The sequence below is a fragment of the Quercus robur genome, chromosome 12 (assembly GCF_932294415.1).
Source record: "Quercus robur chromosome 12, dhQueRobu3.1, whole genome shotgun sequence".
Lineage (NCBI taxonomy): Eukaryota > Viridiplantae > Streptophyta > Magnoliopsida > Fagales > Fagaceae > Quercus > Quercus robur.
Genome location: NC_065545.1, coordinates 40,865,944 through 40,886,849, shown reverse-complemented (window position 1 = coordinate 40,886,849; position 20,906 = coordinate 40,865,944). Strand labels below are relative to the sequence as shown.

The following is a 20,906-nucleotide window of genomic DNA, read 5'->3' as shown; positions in this document are numbered from 1 at the left end:
ATTAGATTCTAAATTAAATTTTAATTGAAGTTCAATTTTGTGCCATGTGTCCCATATCATTTTTTAATTTTTGTGGCAAGTGAATTATTGGATGCAAAAACCGAAGAGTCAAGATCCAATTAGATTCTAAATTATATATATATATATATATATATATATATATATATATTTATATAATTGTAATTGGAGAGAAAGTTTAATTAGAATTTGAAATTAGAATCCAATTTTGTGCCATATGTATAAAATTATATAGGGATCACATCATAATTATCCACCTAAGTTTTTTAATCTTTGTGCTAAGTGAGTTATTGAGTGCAAAATACTAATTAAGAATCTAATATTAATGAACTATAATTTTTTTTTAAATAATCATATATACTCAATACAAATTATCACACAACAAAGATCACCACACGTTCTATTTTATTAAAAATTAGAAAAAAAATATGGTCATAAGTAGTATTAAGTTTGGGTAAATTTTTTAATATATAACTAATTACGTTTACTTTAAAAAAAATAATTTGACTAATTATTTATATTTTTATGATAGAAATTGTGTTTAATTTTAAATGTATCAACACACATGCACATGTTATATGTTTTTTCTTTAAAATAATTTGACTAATTATATGTATTTTTATAATAAAAATTGTGTGTAATTTTAAATGCATCTATGTGTTTACATGGATTACATGCTTTTTTTTTAGAAGATACATGGGTTACATATTAGTGATACTAAATGCTGAGTTGAATACTTATTATTGGATGGAACAAGGAACACAAACATAATCTCTCTCTCTCTCTCTCTCTCTCTCTCTCTCTCTCTCTCTCTCTCTCTCTCTATATATATATATATATATATATATATATATTAATAGGCAAAACTTAGAGAAAATCTAATTACATTTTAATTGGATTCTCAATTTTGCGCCACGTATCCCATTTTATTTTTAATTTTGTACCAAGTGAATTATTGAGTATAAAAATCGAAAAGTCCAAGTCCAATAAGATTCTAAATTAGATTTCAGTTGGAGCCAAATTTTCTTCCATGCGTTCTGTAAGGACTGGATTGGCTCCCTAGCCCAAAAGATGGATGGACTCAGGCCCAAAAAGCCCAAAACAATGAATTTGTAGAGAGTGGGTTGAAAAACTAGGCTAAAATGAGTTGGACAACAAATAGAGTGGGTTCAAATGATAAGAACAGGAAAATAAATTGATTTAACCTAAAGAAAATCGTCCTCGGCACAGTCCGAGGAGATCAGTTCTTATATATTTCTATTAAGTTTGATTACAAATTTGGTTCCTGATTGCTGCAGTGTTTCTCTCTTGATTTCTCAATCCTTTCTCCATGAAGGGTCTCTTCCATTATATAGTTCTCTTTAGTCGATTTTTGCCTTCCACTTGTTGACCATCCAAGCCACTACTTGAGTACTTGTCCCATCGGACCCTCTCAAGCTTTCTATACATTGGGGTAGCCAATGCAGTACTATTCAAGAGTCTTCTCCATATTAATGCAGTCAGAAAGTTAGCTGCAGAGCATTCAATGAGGTAGTAACAACTTTCTCCTTAGATATTTTAGGGCTCTTCCCTGTCCTGTGTTCCTGTGATGCTTATCCGTATCAACAGAATTTTCTTGGAGTGCTCCCCCGGATGGTAGACCAACTCTTCTGACCTCGGCTTTGGTTAGCCGAGGAGGCATTCATCCTCGACCCACCCTCCTGGGCCCTTATGACCAAAATTAACTTATTCATTTACTAACATGTACTCCCCTGACAATGTTTACTCTTCCTCGAATGGCTTCACGTCCTCAAATTGGGCCCTAGGCTCAATGTATACATAGATAATGAGCTCCTGGCCCCAATATCCCTACATGTCCATTCATTTAAAAAAAAAAAATTGTAATAAGTGAATTATTTGGTGAAAAAACCGAATACTCTCTCTCTCTCTCTCTCTCTCTCTCTCTCTCTCTCTCTATATATATATATATATATATATATATAATGAGAAACTATTATATATTTTAAAAATGTATGATTTAAAAAATGTATAAGCTAATACTATGATAATTTAAATCTCTTCTAAAAAAAAATGTATAGCTGTTGTTGTTTTTAAGATGACAAATATTAATTAGTGTACAATAAAAATAATTCAAATAAAAATGACATCTAAGTACATTCTATCACCTCAAATATTGTGAAAAAAAATTATAAAATATTTATGTAAAAAGCATTGTTGAATTTGTTTATGATAATTTTTTTATTAATGTAATAAAAAATTGAGAGCTCACAGAAACAATTAGCACCGAGGCTGGTCTTCGTCCTCTTATATATTTTATTCACAACGAAATCTGCATGCATGTTACTTTCTTTTACCCATCAATATATCTTTGACCATGATCTCGGGATGCAAACCAGGCCAACGAAATCTCACATGTACCTCCACAATCCGAAGTAAGATCCAAAGAAGTGCCTGGTTCCTAGTAATAAAATACTAGCAATTATTCACCGACCTCGGTGCCTGCCAGAGTTACACAACAGATTCTTTTTGTTAGAATAGAGATCAGTTGCAATAATATGAATCCCAACTCCCAATGCACCAGCCCCACAAAAAAGATTGCGATATGGATGGGCTTTTGCTCTAGATCTTCAAATTGAATGGAATATTATTATACCAGGTCTTTCCTGAAAATAATGATGTAATATGACTGATGTCATAGTCTACTCATGACCCTCGTTTGGTGGGGATGGACTTTTGCCCTTAATATTTTTTATATTTAGTACAATATTTTTATTTTGAAACTATTTGACCGAATGTCTTTATTTTTTAAATTCGATTTTAATCTGTATAAAATTTTATATCCTCAAAATTAAGTTATATATATATATTTTTAAGTGAAACTTGATATTAACAATGTTGAGTTTTACCTAAATTTTCAAAAAAAATAAAAATAAAAAATAAGTAGCAAAATATGTATAGAACTCGACATTATTAATGTCGAGTTCCAACTGTAACTCGATTTTTTAAAAATTGAGTTTCAAAACAAGGATACGGTACTTAATAGTTTTAAAGCATAGATATTATGCTGAATATATAAAAAAAATAAGAGTAAAAGCCAATTTTTCCCCATCGTGGGGGGTTTGAGTTTTATTGTGTGTGTGGTTTCATCTATTTTTCTTATTCTTGAAAAAAGTGTTTTTATTTTCGTTGTCGTTTTTCTCTTCATTTTTATTTTTACTCTCACTCTCGCTTAAGTAAAAATATAGTATTTAGGGGAAAAAAGCAATGTTTTAATTTTTTTTTATACAAACCTATGCAATGAGTGTATATAATTTAGATAGCAATCTCAACGACTATGATTAAAAAGTTTCGGTGGAGACAACACAGGGATGGGATGAAAGGAAAAGCAAATGGATCGAGTGGGAGGGGTGTGAAAAATTAAAATGTCACAAGATTTTAGGAACTAAAAGCTTATAACCTAATCCTTCTAACAAAGAAAGGGTGGAGATTAATGAGCAATAACCACACTCTTCTATATAATGTCCTTTTGGCAAGGTATTTCTCAAAATACATGACCTTCATGAGGAGGTGGGCAACAAAAAATGTTACAAAAAAATCACTACAAATGAACAATAACCATCCTTTTTGAAATTGTCCTGGTACCATCTCCAATCTTCATGTCACTGTTTTACAAATGGAGAAGGCAGATGGGTTTGGCCCTGAGTCTTCTTCTTAATATATTCGTAGTTAGTATTCAGATTTCAGAACCCAAAAAAAAAAAAAAAAAAAAAAAAAAAAAACAATTTTATATATTCCATTTGATTGCGCATCTTTTGTCACATTATTCCTATCCCAATTCATGTACCAGAAGTGAACTAACCTGTGTATTTTCTTTTTCCCCCAAGGTGCTCACGTCTCTTTCGCTCACTAACCTTTCTTCAAACGTTAAAGTTAATGTTACTTTAATTAGGATGAAGACGTCGTTCATATGGCTCTCTTTTTTTATACATCCTTGTGACGAGAAATTATTAGGTTCATGAAAGAGGACTGCTGAAATGGTCCCATCCAATGAAATGTTGTCATCAATACAAGTGTATGAGTTAGCTTTCTAATTAGGATAAGACTTAAGAGAAGCAGGGAAACAAAGAAAAGAAAAAACAATATGATGTTACACTTGCATAATTGGCAGCATTTTATTGGTTTGAGATGATCATTTCAGTGAAACAAGTAATTTTTCTCTTTTGGCAATACACCATCACATGGAGGTGGGCCACCAAAAAAAAAAAAAAAAAACCACTGCTATAGTTCCTATTTTGCAACGGAGTAAAAACCCGCTGCAATAAATAGTTCACCTATTGTAGCATTTTTGGCTGCTGCTAAAAATTTCAAAAAAATGAACTTGTAATTATATATTTAAATATTGAAAAATGTCATAACATTTTCACAAAAATTTCACAACAAATTTTAAGTAGTAGATTGTTATTAACTGTTATGAGTAGACAAAAAAGTAATTTAAGTTGTAGGTTTAAATTAGAAGTAATAACAACTTATCAACTATGATTTATTGTGAAAATGTTGTGGATGTAACGCTTTTAAAAAATATTTGTAATGGTTAAAAATTGACTTTTTTTTTTTTTTTTTTACATACCCAGGAGAGAGCACAACAGTAATATGGAAGCAGAAACAATGATAAAATAGATGATAAAGAAGAAAACAGCAAAATAGATATATTCAAAATAAGTTAAAACGGAGTATGAAATATGAAAACAAAAACTAGTAAAATCTTACTTGAATAAAAATTTTTTGTCTTTGATGCAAGCTTTGAAAATAAAACTGTTTGAAGAGTTACAAGAATACAAAGTAAAAACTGTCTTAGAAAACTGAAAGGTTACAAGATTTTGTCTGAAGGGAAGGGTTACAGGATTACAAGAGAGGAAGGATTACAAAAGTCTTTCTAAGGGAGAGGGAGAGAGCTATCTTCTTTTTGGAGTTTGAACTTTTGAACTTGAACCTCTAAACTAGACCTTAAAATTAGAACTTCTATTTTGGACCTTAATTCTGGACCTGTCTTCTGTCTTCAAAGTCTGTCTATTTATAGATGAAGTGAACCATAGTAAGTCTTCAAAAGTAACCTAAGTTAGTAAAGTTATCTCAAGTTAATCTGTCAGTGGAAACTTGTAGAATATTGTGGAAATTACTATTGATGAGCAGTAGTTTGTCTGGGAATCTATCAGTCTCTTTTTACACATGTTGATAAATAGTAGACGCATGTTAGTAAACAATAGTGACTTATGAACATATGTTTGTATCTATCTGGAAGGTCTTGGATCTGTCTGAAAGTTATTCATGCGTGCTGGTGAATAGTGATCTGTCGTAGTTGTCTGTCCAAGAGAGCATGTCTGTTTGTCTATCAATCTATATCTGTGTAGTTATCTATATACTGCTCATGCTCATGGATAACTCCATAGTTACCACATAGAACGCAGTATGATATAGGGAGATAGATAGGAACACGATCCTTTGTAGTCATTAGTCTAGGATCCTTAGCAATCTTTCTTTTCCCAATAAGCCTTCTTGTTGAAGGTCTTGGACCATATATGGCTATCCTGTTGGTGTAGCCATATAAGTGGAAGCCTCTGTCTAATTCCTTCTGTACTTCATAAATCTTGTTACTCATGAAATTAGACCATTCTTAAGCCAAAGCGTCTGGATCATTAAGTGATAAATAAGTATATCCTATATACCAATTGTATTCGAGGATACAACCCCAATCATGGATAAGGACCAAAATGTGTGCTAGCCGAGCTTCCATATAATAACTAATGTCCTAAGCTGGAAAAATGCTCCAGATATTGATCTTCATATAAATAAGTCCTCCAATCTATGCGGCTGCTTCTTGGATGACTTTGGGAAATAAACTAATCTGAATTCCAGAAGTTATGATTAATTTGCTAATGAACCCTGCTTCTAGCATTTCAGATAACCATAAAGGATCACAAATTACTGGATCTTCTGTCTCCGTGTTGATAAGTAGTCCCGGATAGGGATTGTATTTATCAAAAGTTCCTTCATAAACTCTGTCTATTTCTCCAAAGCTTTCATACCATGTAGCTTTATGAGATAGCCATATGTCATCTGTCATGTCTTCAGTTCTGATAAATAGTGTAGAAACTAAAACTTTAAAAAGATACATCCATCTATCATAAGAACTGGTTATGGCATTATGAGTTAGTATATTCTATTGGATTTTAGGAGGTAAAGTTCTAATGGCAAGTCTCGTTTTTTGCTAAATCTTAGAGTGGAGCTTTGAAAAGCTTGTTCCCATAAGATAGCCTTTTAGAGACTGTGATTCTGTCTTTGTGGAGCTTGAATCTCCATCCTCCTTGCCAGGGAGTTGACAACCAAATGCTTTAATAAATGCACTGGTACTAACAAGATGTAATTCCAAAGCCTTAAGGGCCTTTTGGGATAAAGGTGCCTGTTTGAGGGTGAAAGCTTCTTGAAGATTATTAAGAAGTAATTTAATATGAAAAGGAAGGTCTGTAAATTTTCCTTCCTGAAAAATGAGATCAGTGTGGAGCACTTCTTGCAGAATTTCACTTTTTCCACCACATGAATACATTGCCTCTACTAGCAACGTATCTTGAAGGGATATTGTCTCTATTGAGACACCTTCATGCTTATCCGAAATCTTCACTGAAACCTTTCGGATTTCTTTGGGTTGCACAACTGGTGCCTTGCCCTTTCCTTTCATGTCTGCCTTGGAGGGTCTTTTATTCATAGTAGTTTGCAATTGGGTTTTGGGAAAAGGATTATGTCTTGAAATATAATTTTGAAAAAAAATAAATATTTTCTTGCAAGGCTTCTTTCATATTCATTTTAAAAACTTCTCTATCAATGCCTTTTTGTAAAATTCCTTTGAAATGTTTATCTTTAAAATTTATAGCATATATAATAAAACAAACTTTTTCCTGAACACTTTTGTGCTCTTGTTGAGTAGTGGTATAAGAGTAGCCATGATGAAGTTTGTCAGTGTAAGGGTGACTGGAATTCAAAAACTTTACAAAATCTGCCATGATTCTATCTGTTTTGTATGTATTACTATATATCTCATTCTGCGAGAATATGTGAAATAAAGCTTCTCCATGAAGTCTTTCATCAATGATTATAATATGAAAATCTGTCAGGGACTTATAATTAACTCTTTCTGTTAAGAAATTAAATCTATCTTTGTTCAAGAAATTACCACAATTAATGTTTTCTTTAATGACTAGTAAAGGGGTATCTATCAAGACTTCTTTTATTAAAACGTTTGTTGTATGAGTATCCGAGGATACTATAAAGGGTGTAATTATGTTATTTATTATAATTTTATTTGGTACCTTTGTCACATTGTTAGTCCATTCACATTGACTAAAAGAAATTGTGAGCATAATTCTTTTTTTCATATCTTTTCCACTAAATTCTTTTTTCACAAGGTGTTTGGACTATATGTCAGTGCCCATGCAAAAAAGTAATAGGAGAACAAGAAAAAATCTCTATCTCTATAACCTGTTTCTGCCAATTGGTTAACAAGTGCTATTTTTGTTTTTAAAGATGACAAATGTCTTTTTGTCCAACAAATTCTTTCTCTACTAATATCTTTAAAGATAGTGACTTTATTAAGGAAACGAATTCCTTTCGGGATTAGGGGTGAGGTGAATCAAAAAACTAGCACATTAATTTTAATTCCTTCATCTGTCATAAAAAATGGGTAAAGTAAAGCCATAAAGGGATTTCTTAAAATAATTTTAGAAGAAAGGTCTTTAATTAAAATAGTTCAAAACATATTTCATCATTACATATGTAAACATTAGGTATTTTGTAATTAATTATGAGCTTTTTTCCATTAGCCTAAGTTAATCTTTCAGATGATTTTCATAATACTTTAAAGGTATCAATCCTTCTTGTATACAGTTCATGTTGTCATCACCTAAGACTGTTAATGTGACTTCTATCAAAGAAAACTCTTTATTAATTATTAAAATAATTTATGTATCCCTATTTTGAAAAATAACTCTGTCAATTAAACTTAAAGAATTCTGTTTATTGCTATCAATTTTATTATTATTTGAAACATTAATATATGTAACCTTTTTATCTGTAGGAGGATCAGGGGGCTCTGTCATTATTATGCCTATTATAGGAGAATCTGTCAATGGTCTAGGAAAATATTTCAAGCTTGCTATTTCTGCAATACTTTGTTTATTTATCTCTGTGGAGTTATCCTCTTTTATTTCTTGTTTTACTATTTTTGCTTCTGTCATTAAGTCTTGTAGAGTTACAGGCTTTATATCTACTCCATCTTGTTTCATTTTTGTTTGTTCCTTCTTATCTTTTTCTTTCTTAGCTTTTTCTCTTTTTCAACATTCCGTAGCATGGTGTCCATATTTCCTACAATTAATACAAGCAATAGGTATGTCTATAGATTTTTTTCAATTTTAGTAAATAGTCTATTTTATCTTTTAGGTGATTGGGTAGATTTTCTATCAATTTCCTTATTATGTCTTTTTGTTTCCTTTTTCTTTTATTGACTTTGAGTGGGTTGGTTGATTTTAGTTCTTCATTTTTCTTTACTTGGTCTATCTCTTTCTGCTTAACGTCAAACATTTCCATTAATTCATTTATTACATCTTTCTCAAACTCTAATTTACTGATTTGTTTAACAATTTTATTATGTCTGTCACATTGTTTCTTAGCATGTCCATATTGTTTACATTTATGACAAACAAAATTTCTAACATGTCTGTCTGTTTTCTCATTATCTGATGACTCAGTATTATTTAAAACTATTATGTCTCTTTTTCTGTCTATATCTAGAGGTGAATTTAAAATTTCTATCTTTTTAGTTAATTCTGCTAAACCATTATCTTGGGTATATGTCATAGATCTTTCAATTGATTTTAATCTTTCATCAATTTTCTCTTTTAAATTATCATTATTATTTTTCCATCCTTTGTTGATTGTTTCTCTTGATTTTAGTCCATCTTTTTCTATCTCTTCTTTTAGCTCTAGCTTCCTACGTATTTTTTCATTATTTTGTCTTTCAATCATTTCTATCTCTTCTTTATCATTCCTTTTGCTTTGTCCTTTTACTTTGTCTTTATCACCTATGTATAGTTTGTCTTGCACTATTGTTTTATGACTTCTTTCATTCTTTTCCATAAAAGTTGGCTTTAAGTCTTTCAAGTCTTGAATTTTGTTTTCTTTCTCATCCATCTTCTTACGTATAGTTTGTATTGCACTATTTTCTTCATTCCTTTTTTAAGTCATTTCTTTCATCATTTTTTCTATATGTTATGTTTATAAGTCTGTCAAAGTTATTCATTTGTCTATCATGCCAATTATCTGTCATGGGTTTTGTTAGAGGTGATCTATGATGGGGTTCAAATTCTCTTTCTGAATTTAAAGCTTTCATTTTTTTCAAGTAGGTCCAAAAAACTATCATTTTTTTTTCTACTGTAATGGATCTTTTAATATTTTCTAAAGATTCTAATTTTTTATTAATTTTGTCTAAAAAACTATTATTGTAACTATCAGTTTGTCGGTTGATTCTATCTCCTGTTAATATACTCCAATTATTTGTGCTATTGTTATAGTTATAATCATCAGTATCACTGTCAGAATCAGAATCTATTTCTTCATAATCCATATTACCATTTAACTAATTATTGTCTATATCTCTTATGCTATAACCTTCATCATAATCTATATCATCATAGTCCATGTTTCTTATTAGTATGTGCCTAGCCTAAGTGTGAACAAGCAAACAGATGATGAGCTGATAAACGTATTTATTCTATTTTCAAGCAATTAATAATTACTGGTGGAACTATTTCCAAGCAAACAAATAGATGGATGTATCTTTTTAAAGTTTTAGTTTCTACAGCATTATCAGAACTAAAGACATGACAGACGACATATGGCTATCTCATAAAACTACATGGTATGAAGCTTTGGAGAAATAGACAGAGTTTATGAAGGAACTTTTGATAGATACAATCCCTATCCAGGACTACTTATTAATACGAAGACAGAAGGTCCAGAATTTAGGTCCAGTTTAGAGGTTAAAATTCTAAAGTTCAAACTCCAGAAAGAAGATAGCTCTCTCCCTCTCCCTTAGAAATACTTATGTAATCCTTCCTCTCTTGTAATCCTGTAACCCTTCCTTTCAGACAGAATATTGTAACCTTTCAGTTTTCTAAGACAGTTTTTACTTTGTAATCTTGTAACTCTTCAGACAGTTTTATTTTCAAGCTTGTAACAAAGACAGCAATTTTTTTTTTCAAGTTTTAACCAAGACAGAAGTTTTTATTCAAGTAAGATTTTACTAGTTTCTGTTTTCATATTCCATACTCCGTTTTATCTTATTTTGAATATATCTATTTTGTTGTTTTCTTCTTTATCATCTATATTATCATTGTTTATGCTTCCATATAACCGCTATGCTCTCTCCTGGGTATGTTATGGAAGCATAAACAATGATAAAATAAATGATAAAGAAGAAAACAAAAAAAAAATAGATATATTCAAAATAAGTTAAAACGGAGTATGGAATATGAAAACAAAAACTAGTAAAATATTACTTGAATAAAAACTTTTGTCTTTGGTAAAACTTGAAAACAAACTGCTGCCTTTGTTACAAGCTTGAAAATAAAACTGTCTGAAGAGTTACAAGATTACAAAGTAAAAACTGTCTTAGAAAACTAAAAGGTTACAAGATTCTGTCTAAAGGGAAGGGTTACAAGATTACAATAGAGGAAGGATTACAAAAGTCTTTCTAAGGGAGAGGGAGAGAGCTATCTTCTTTCTGGAGTTTGAACTTTAGAATTTGATCCTCTAAACTGGACCTAAATTCTGGACTTGTCTTCTGTCTTCAAAGTCTGTCTATTTATAGATGAAGTGAACCATAGTAAGTCTTCAAAAATAACCTGAGTTAGTAAAGTTAACTCAACTTAATCTGTCGGTCGAAACTTGTAGAATATTGTGGAAATTACTATTGATGAGTAGTAGTTTGTCTGGGAATCTATCAGTCTCTTTTTACACATGCTAATAATAGTAGACGCATGCTAGTAAACATTAGTGATTTATGAACATCTGTCTATATCTGTCTAGAATGTCTTGAATCTGTCTTGAAGTTATTCACTTGTGCTGGTGAATAGTGATCTGTTGCAGTGAATAATGATCTGTCATGGATAATAGTGGTTTGTCACAGTTGTTTGTCCTTTTTGTTAGTAGCTATATTAGCTATTCTGTTATTATGTTTGTTAGTCGGGCTCCTGTAATAATCACTACTTGAATATATTGTCATTGTTGACCTTGTATTCTGAAGGGATGTGGCCTCAATCGAGACGCCTTCATGCTCTGTCTGAAGATTTCTATTTTGGCAAAATTCGGTCTGAGATTTTAGCCTTAGGATGGCTATCTTGCTTGCCAGGAAATTGACCATTAATTTTAAAATTAATAAATTAATATAGTGCAAGTACGCCTTAGCTAAAGGCCTTCATGCAACTGGTGATCAAATCTAGGCATTGTAGTTTCATATACTTCTGAGGGGGTTTATTCAAAGGGTTCTATTAGAAGGCTGTCTATTTCTGCAAGGAATTCAAATATTTCTGAGAAGGACATTGTTAGATTGAGTAAAATCTCAACATAAAATCTTTCTGAAAACAATCTTTAAATAGACTTTTTGAAAACAAACTTTAAATAAACTATATTATATTTCAAATAATATTGAGATTTCTTTCAGCAAATGTATATCCTTAGGGATTGGAGGTAGGATGAACCTAAAAAATAATACCGTTTCCAAAATATTAGTACATATTCCATTGTTTGTCGTGGAAAAAGGATAAAGTAAAGCCAAAAAAGGATTCACTAAAATAGCTTTAGAGGACAACTTGTCTGCTAAGAAGAAAGGTGTTCTAAAATTGATTCTATTATTATATATGTATGTATTTGTCAATTTATTACTTATTTTAAGTCTATCACCATTAGCCTGAGTTAATCTGTCTGTTGTTGATTCATAATATTTGGAAGGTATTAATCCTTCTTGTATACAATTCATGTCAGAGTCGGAATCAACAAGTAATTGTTAACAAGAATTCTTTATGAACAACCAAAGTTATTTCAGTATACCATTTCTAGAATATCATTCTATCAATTATATTTAAAAATTCATCTTTATATGAACTTTTATTCGTATAATTATTTTTGTCAAGAAGAGAGGAGTCTGTCAAGGGTTCATTACTATATTTAATTCTATCCTTTACACTAATTACTTGTGCGGCTATCTGCTCAATCATGTCTTTTAAAATGAAATTTTCTGATTTTAATTCTTTTCTTAGATTATTAATATCTGTCTGTAAATCTGTTACTGTTACATGTTTGCTGGGTTTAAATCTATTAGTAGTTTCTGCAAAATTATAGGTTGACTTATAATCTTTCAAATCTATTTCCAATCTGTCAGTTTGAGTTAAAGATTCTTTTGGTTTAGATAAATAATTCTTCTTGGACTTTAAATCCGGAAGTTTGTCTATTGAATCTATTATTATATCTTCTTGTTTTGTTAAAACACTTATTTTTAATTTTCTTTTACAGTAACAGTTATCAGGATTATTGCAATTACATAATTTAACCTTTCCATTATCTAAAGAAATATCTGTCGATGATGAGGTGATATCACAATTATCTATCTAGTGAATTTAATTATCTGTTTCATCAAGATCTGTTTGTTCTAGTATACTCATTAATTTATCTTTTAATTTTCCTGATATGTCAAGTTTGTTTATCTTTCTTTGAAAGTTATAGTATCTACTAGCGTGTCCCTTTTTACCACATTTTTGAAGCAAACAATGTCATTCTCTCTATATCTACCACGTTTCTTTCTTTTGGAATCTTCTCTCTTTTCTTTAGACCTACTTTTATTATATCTTCTATTATTGGTTTTATATATGTCAACATCTTTCTTTTCTTTCCTTCTTTTCCTAGAAGGAGCAATCAACAGATCAAAGCCATATTGTTCACAAAAAATTCCTAGCTCCTTTTTAGCATATCTTTTTTCTTTCTCTATTTGATTTTTTAGCCTTAAATCATTACACAGCCATATACTTGTTTTATTGATTGAGGATATTATGTCACCATATGTTAAGCTAGGATAGTCTATAGTTCCGTCATTATTGGCTATATCAAGTCTAACTTTTTGAGCAAAGAAATAAGGTAGACCAGCAATAAATTTTTCTTTCCAGTAGGATTGTTGACTGTCATTTCTACTTAAAACTTTTGAAATAAAAACAACTTTATACCATCTAAAGTTTGAAAGTTGTGGACATCTTAAATTAATTAAAACATCTGAAGCTCTTTCTTTATATTGATTAGGATCTCTAACAAAATATTTACTTATGGTAAAAATTAAAGTATTAACTGCATCTTGTGAAGGCTGTCTATCTGTCATTATAACACTCCCATCTATTTCTCTTTTAACAGTTGTCAATATTTGATTTCTGTCATCATTATTTAAATAGTGATCCCACCAGCCTTTCAATTGGCCAGTAAAACCGGTAACAATTAAATGGGCTATCTGGTGATCTGATTTTCCATGATTCTTATAAACATTAGTGAGCAAGGTCTTTTTATGTAAAAGATTTATTATTTCATATTCTGACATTCCATCAATATTCCACTCATAAATTAAATTTGGTGAATAAGATGAATTAACAAAAGTATATCTTTCTTCAAATTGTAAATCAGGGGGAGTAGGTTTAGGATACCAATTCTTTTTGGGGTATATTTCTTCAATCCTTCCTTTTTTGCGATCTTATGATGACGATGCTAAATTTATTAATTTGTAATTTATCTGTAAATTGTGATTCTAAATTATCTATGTCTGATGAGTCTATCAAATTTGTTAATTGATTGTCTTGTGATTCTTCATCCTCTGAAGACTCAGTTCTTCCTATTGTATTTATCATCATATTTTTGTTTTTTAGTGGCTCCATGTCTTTTTGTGATTCTAGTTTCATTAAGTCTAACTTTTTATTTATTTCATTAAGTAGATCATCAGTTTTCTCTGTCACAGGTCTCTTTAAGGTGATCTAAGGTGAGGAGGTATTTCATGAGGGATAAACAAAGGGGTATTAGACTCATTTTCCTTTTTTATGGAGGTGGAAAAGGGTGTTATTTTTTCTTCTATGTCTTGTAGCTTTTGACCTATTGATTTTAGATATATATTAGTATAATTATTTTGTTGAATTATACTATCTAGGTTCTTATTATCATCACTTAGACTAGGTCTTTTAATAGGAGTAGCCAACACTTGGACTCCACTATCTTGATTCAATATAATTGATTCAAAGGGTGGATAAGTTTGGTACACCTTTTCATGATTTTCTGTCTTCATCCATGACAATGTTTTTTTTATCACACTTATCATTTTGTTATGATAGTCCAATAAGTCAAAGAAACTAAAGTGTGTCTGCAAGTCTGTCACCATTTCATAATATTTGGTTCTTAAATTATTCCTTTCTTGTTTGTTATATTCTTCAAAAAACTGGTTTTTTTTATTAGTGTTTTCAGGTTTTAAGTAGTCATGTTTTAGTAATTCCTTATCTTAAACAAATTCCTTAGATAAAACATTAATTCGTCTGTCATGATCTGTGAATCCTAATATGTCTGTTTGAGTAGGAAAACTAGGTTGAGGTTGGGGCTCATAAAGGGCTTGATGAACATTAGGGGTTGGTTGCGTGGTTTTTGTTGGATAATAGGCTGTTTTTGTCTGGGCTGGGGTTCTTTTGGTGTTTATAGGAGGAAGGTGTATAACTGGAGGAAGATTTTGAGGAGGTAAAGGTCTGGAATCAAAGAAAGATGTCCTAGAGGAGAAGGAGCTTCTAGGGGTAAACATCATAGGGGTCTTCTACCTGAAGAACTACTGGGTCTAATAAGGTTGTCGGTTTGTCTGTCATTATTATTGAAAGAAATAATACCTGTATCATCTGTCTTCTGTGTGATAACGCCTTAAAATGTACACTTGTTATATATTTATGTGGGTGTTATCTCTTTATTACTATGCTTAATTTGTATAATTAAGCCATAATTTGCATTAGTCCCTATTATTTATTTTTACATAATTTCTTGAATAAGATGCTATTCATTGTGTGTAATTTTCTACTTTCAGGAAATCATGTGAGAAAGATGAGTTTACATGAATTTGTGAGAGAATGGAGGCCAAACTAGAATTAAAGTGGAGCTAAAGGACCATACTTAAATGTTTAAGGAGGTGCAGCTGGAGTGCTTGGATCGTCTACCATGATTGGAAGCTTCAAATAAGGAAAGAAATCAAAGAGGCAGAATCTGAAAAGGAAAAATCTGATTTGAGCACTGATCAGTATTTTGGGTGTATCTCTCTTCTCAAAAATCCAATTGACACAAGGCTAGATGAGTTGGAACCGTGACTTAAATATCTACAACTTTCCAGTTTTGAGTTTTTTGAAATTATCAATTTTTGAAGGCCGAAATTAACTCACAAGTTACTGCTGTAAACCTGGACGGAAATTAAAATAGTAAAAGTTTTATTTTCTTTGGACACTTAGACATTAGGGCTGTGAAGGGAGGCCGGTAGAACGAATTTTGCAGAGAAAACCTTGTATTTTTCTTTCTCCAATGGCAGCCTAAACTCTTTGCTAGGGCTAGGGGTTATGTTTCTTCTATACGGCATGAATATTCAATGTGATTCTTTCTAGGATTTTATCAACAATATATTTGATTGTTCAATTAGATTTCTTTTGATGTATTAGTTCTTCCATGCTTTCAATAAGTTCAATCATGTTTTTCTTATTGTTTAGATGAATTTCTAATAGTTTCAAATAGAAATCAGGTTTTAAAGTGAATGAGTTTTTTTGAAAACTTTTCTAACCGCATTATTAATCGGGGTTATCATACGTTCTTGAATTGTCTCAGTTCAACCGAATCACAAGTTTTTAATTGTATAAGAACAATCAATTATGAAATAGATATTTTCTTAGATCACAAAGAATTTATATCGATATAGGGAAACACCTCAATGCCCTAGTATTTACATTATTGATTTAAATAAGTTTTTATTATTATTCTTGTTAACAATCACCAAGCAAAAATATTTTTTTTCTTCACCCAAATTGTTATTTAATTATATTGTCTTTGAATTTACCCTGCTCCTTGTGGTTCGACCTCGATACTCCGAAAATTATATTGCTACTATCTCCTGTACTTGGGAGTGAGCAAGCAATTTTGGCGCCGTTGCCGAGGAGCTGCTGCGTGTTCAGAGGCAATTTTTGGGAGCAAAGCACAACCAGTGAAATTCTTCTATTGGTAACTTCGTTCCATTTTTTCCCCTTATTTTTTTTTTTTTTTTTTTTATTTTTCTGTTTGTTTTTTATTTATTTTATTTGATTGGCATTCATTGTTGCATGAGCATTTGGGTTAGAAACAAGAGAGGCAGATTAGAAAATTTTGAAACTTACTTTGGTAATCTTTTTGACACACCTTTGCCTTCACCTTCTTCATCAATCATGGGTGATGAAACACGTAATAATCATGAGGAGAATAGAAGAACTATGTATGAATTGTTACATCCCACACAAAATTCCGTTCCTTCATGCATCATGTTTCCACCTAATGCACCACATGTAGAACTGAAACAAGGTTTATTAACAATACTTCCTGACTTTAGGGGACAAGAAAATGAAAATCCTTATATCCATGTTAGAGCTTTTGAAGAGGTAATTAATAGTTTCTATGCACAAAATGTTATTGAGACTACTAAGTTATGTTTCTTTCCTTTTTCACTTAAGGATAAGGCAAGAAGTTGGCTTTACACCTTGAAACCTAGGTCTATAGGTAGTTGGGGGGAGATGGCCAAAGAGTTTTTTAAGAAACATTTTCCTCCCCACAAAGTCCAGCAAGTAAAAAGAAGGATAGCTAGTTTTGTCCAAGGAGAAAATGAGACCTTATACCAAGCTTGGGAAAGGTACAAAGATCTTTTCAATTTTTGCCCAACTCATGGGTATGAAGATTGGAGGTTGGTTAGCTATTTTTATGAAGATCTTACACCTAGAGACCGATAGTTTGTTCAACTCTCATGCGGAGGGGACTTTTTACAAAAAGAACCCGAAGATGCAATGGATTATCTTGATGAGATAGCTGAAAACTCTAACACATGGATTGGACCTAGCCCTATGGACTCCACTGATAGACACTACCACTTCTAGTGGAAGTGTTTTCAAGTTGAGGGAAGATGATAACATGAGTGCAAAAATCAGCATGTTAACTAAAGAAATAGAGGTACTCAAAATGAAAGGAAGTAAGAATGTTAGTGCTGTCTTTAGAGAGGACCCAATGGAGGTGTGTAAAATCTGTCATGAGATAAACCATGCTACAAATGAATGTGCATCACTTTCATCATTCTTAAATGTGCTAGAAGAACAAGTACATGCATTTAATTCATACTGGCCAAATAATTCTTCATATTCTAACAATTATAACCCAAATATTCGAAATCATCCGTATTTGAGTTATGACAATGTGTTGAATCCTCCTGCTCCAAGGAATTTTAATTCACCACATGCATCATTATCATCTAGACCTTCCTTGGAGGATGCACTTAGTACTTTCATTCAAAGGCAAAGTGAGCAAAATCAAAAGTTTGAATCCATGCTCACTAGGCTAGATGAAGAGGTAAGAGAGACCAAGAGTCATATAACTACGCTTACAAATTCATTGAGTGGGATAGAGAGAGGGAAGCTTCCTTCCTAAACTCAACCCAATCCCATAAATCAAAATCTAAAAATTGGCTCTAAGGATAAACATGAGGAAGTAAAAGGTGTCTATTTTGAGAAGTGGTAAAGAGATTGATAAAAGTTCTCCTTTAGTAACTAAGAAATCTAAGGAGACCCCAGTTGAAAAAGAGAAGGATGAAACTGAGTCACTTGGATTTGGTGAAATTGAACAGTGCCCAATCCCTCCACCATTTCCACAAGCCTTAAAATTACCTAGGAAATTGGACATCACATCTGAGATATTAGATCATTTGCATCAAGTCAAGATAAATTTGCCATTATTGCATGTTATCAAGCAAGTGCCTGCATATGCCAAGGTAATTAAGGACCTATGCACCATCAAGAGAAAGCATCATGTGAAGAAGACCGCATTCCTAACAGAACAGGTAAGTGCAGTTATCCAACATAAGACCTCACCAAAGTATAAGGATCCGAGTTGTCCTACGATCTCTTGTACTATTGGAGATTACATCATGGAGCATGCATTGCTAGATCTTGGGGCAAGTGTTATTTTGATCCCTTTCAGTGTATATCAAAAACTTGGACTTGGTGAGTTAAAACCTACTTCAATAACTTTACAGTTGGCTAACCACTTTGTAAGGGAGCCAAGAAGGATTGTTGAGGATGTGTTGGTAAAAATTGAACAATTTTATTATCCTGTTGATTTTATTGTTCTAGATTACCAACCTGTTTTACATCCTAGTGTTCATACCCCTATTATTTTGGGTAGACCTTTTCTTGCCACAGCTAATGCTTTAATTAATTGCAGGAATGGAAGAATGCAACTCACTTTTGGTTCCATGACTTTGGAGCTAAATATATTTCATGTGGCTAAACAACCACATGAGGATGATGATTGTGCTTATGTGAACCTCATTGGGGCGGTGGTTCAAGAAGAGTTTAATAAGAATTGTTTTTCTGATCCTCTTGAAACTCTTCTTAATAATTCTGTTAGTTCTTATGATTTAGAATGTGATATTTGTGTTTCTAAAAATTTTTCTTTGTTGGATTCCTCATAGGTTTTGGAAGAATAACAGATGATGGCAATTAATAAAGGATGGAAGCCTTGCTTTAAGGAGCTACTAGAAAATGAAAAAAAGCTCGTGCATTCAAGTGAAGAGGCACCACAGCTGGAGCTTAAGCCACTGCCCGGTGGTCTTAAATATGCATATTTAGGCCCAGGTAAGTTAAAACCTAGGTGGGACGGCCCTTTCATTGTTAGGGAAGTGTTTAACCATGGAGCTGTAGTAGTTGAGGACTCCAGAGGTGGTAGGATTTTGAAAGTAAATGGACAAAGGTTAAAACCATTCTTAGGGGGAGTTATACCAGAGGAGGAGACTATGTCACCGAAGATCCTTGCCTATTGGGATGCTACGTGAATTCTGAAAGAGCCTTATGAAGTTGTACCATATTTGTTTTAATTTTCTTTTCTTTCTGTTTTTTTGTTTTTGTTTTTGTTTTTGTTTTTGTGAGCTAACATTTGCAGGTGTGAAAGAAATTTTGTGAGCTAACATTTGTAGGTGTGAAAGAAATGCTTAAGGTAACTTCTTCCCTTTATACTTGAATTTATTTTGGCTTTGATACATTGAGGACAATGCAATATTTTAGTTCGGGGAAGAGGTTTAAACTTTTTGCTACACCTTGCATTATTTTTCTCTCTTTTCTTCAAAAAAAAAAAAAAAAAAAAACCTTGAATTTGAATGCAGTAGAGTTATAAGCTTTATTTTTATATCATGTGATGGAATGAATAATGTTGAGTTGGTTATACTATTTGCTATATTAAAACTCTTTCATGAAGAGCACAATACAATAGCCAGGTTAGCGGATGGTTGGATGTTGGATATGCATGGATCATAAACAAGCTAGATATAAGCTGAAACTCAACCCATATAGAGAGTTCTTGAGTCTTACTTTTCTTTGTGAGAGTATATCTTTGTTTGAACTCTTAAATTTCTCTCATATGCTTCAATTTTTGTAAAAGATCTCTATATTTTTTGGTTGACTATTGGAAATATTATGGGGAGATATACAATGATCTTACTTATTTTTGTCCTTAGGCATGTTGGTTATGTGGAATTTTAGGAGATGAGAGCTTAAGGCCATCAATCTTTTGTCACCAGCTAAACAAATATTCAGTCTATCTTTACATTAACCATTGTCACCATCATTTGAGCCATGAGAAATACTTCTACAATACCACGAAACATTTTTATTTATGGGTATTCTCTTGGGGGCTCAAGTTTTGAGCTATTGAAGAATTTAGATATCACCATTGTCTCTATTTTCTTCTTCTTTTTAAAAAAAAAAAAAAAAAGAATCCAAAAAAATAATAAAAAAAAAAAAAAGAAAAAAAAAAAAAAGAAAGAGAAGACATACATATAAATCATTGGTGTCTTACACATCTTTCAAGTATTTCAGAAGGGTTATATGGTTGAGTAAATGTTATATTGATTCAAGTTGGTTGTTACTACTATGAGTTGGCTTTGGCTTGAATTTTCTGCATTTGATTCATATACCTCATATTTCAAAGAGAGCAATTTACCTTTACCTAGCCATAAGATTATACTACCACTGAGCTTAAAGTCCTACTTGATCCTAAAGGTACATGGCTGGTATGTGTTTGGGATAAAAACTAAGGATGAGAATGGTATTAACCTCATGTTTCCAGGAATTCAACATCCTTTCCAAGAGATCTTTTTCCGTTGTTTTAGCGGCTATTTTTGTATACACATGTGATATTCTTAAAACTTCTTTCTTTTTTGTTCACATGTGATTTGAAGAGAGAAACCATTACTTCTATGTGTGTTCTTTTAGAGTGTTGATGACTTAAGAGAGGCTTTGGAGTAGACGCTCTAATCTAGATTATTCTTGGTCTATGCATGTTTGGAAAAGCCGGTTTGATTGGATGGGCCATGCACACACACACTCCAAAAGTGAAGCTAGTGAAAACTCTTTAATATGATGAATAGTATCCCAACTCAAAATTGAAAGTTCATTTGTATGATATAATGATAAAGCAGACTAACATTTGCTGCAGGAATTTTCAGGAAACCTTTGACTTTT

General features: G+C 31.7%; 1 protein-coding gene across 1 annotated transcript; it reads left to right on the top strand.

Annotated features, from left to right (window-relative positions):
* The first annotated feature begins 17,310 nt into the window (after window positions 1–17,310).
* LOC126708514 (uncharacterized) lies at window positions 17,311–19,349 on the top strand. Its single transcript, XM_050408303.1, has 4 exons — window positions 17,311–17,742; window positions 17,888–18,793; window positions 18,881–19,025; window positions 19,330–19,349. Exons 1-4 carry the CDS (start codon window positions 17,311–17,313, stop codon window positions 19,347–19,349), a joined length of 1,503 nt encoding a protein of 500 aa, XP_050264260.1.
* The last annotated feature ends 1,557 nt before the right edge of the window (window positions 19,350–20,906 follow it).

Coding starts and splice junctions, on each gene's coding strand:
- LOC126708514 (XM_050408303.1), top strand. CDS start 17,311: ATGAGTGCAAAAATCAGCATGTTAACTAAAGAAATAGAGGTACTCAAA. Junction 17,743..17,887: donor TCACTAGGCTAGATGAAGAG/GTAAGAGAGACC, acceptor AGGAAGTAAAAG/GTGTCTATTTTGAGAAGTGG. Junction 19,026..19,329: donor ATATGCATATTTAGGCCCAG/GTAAGTTAAAAC, acceptor TAACATTTGCAG/GTGTGAAAGAAATTTTGTGA.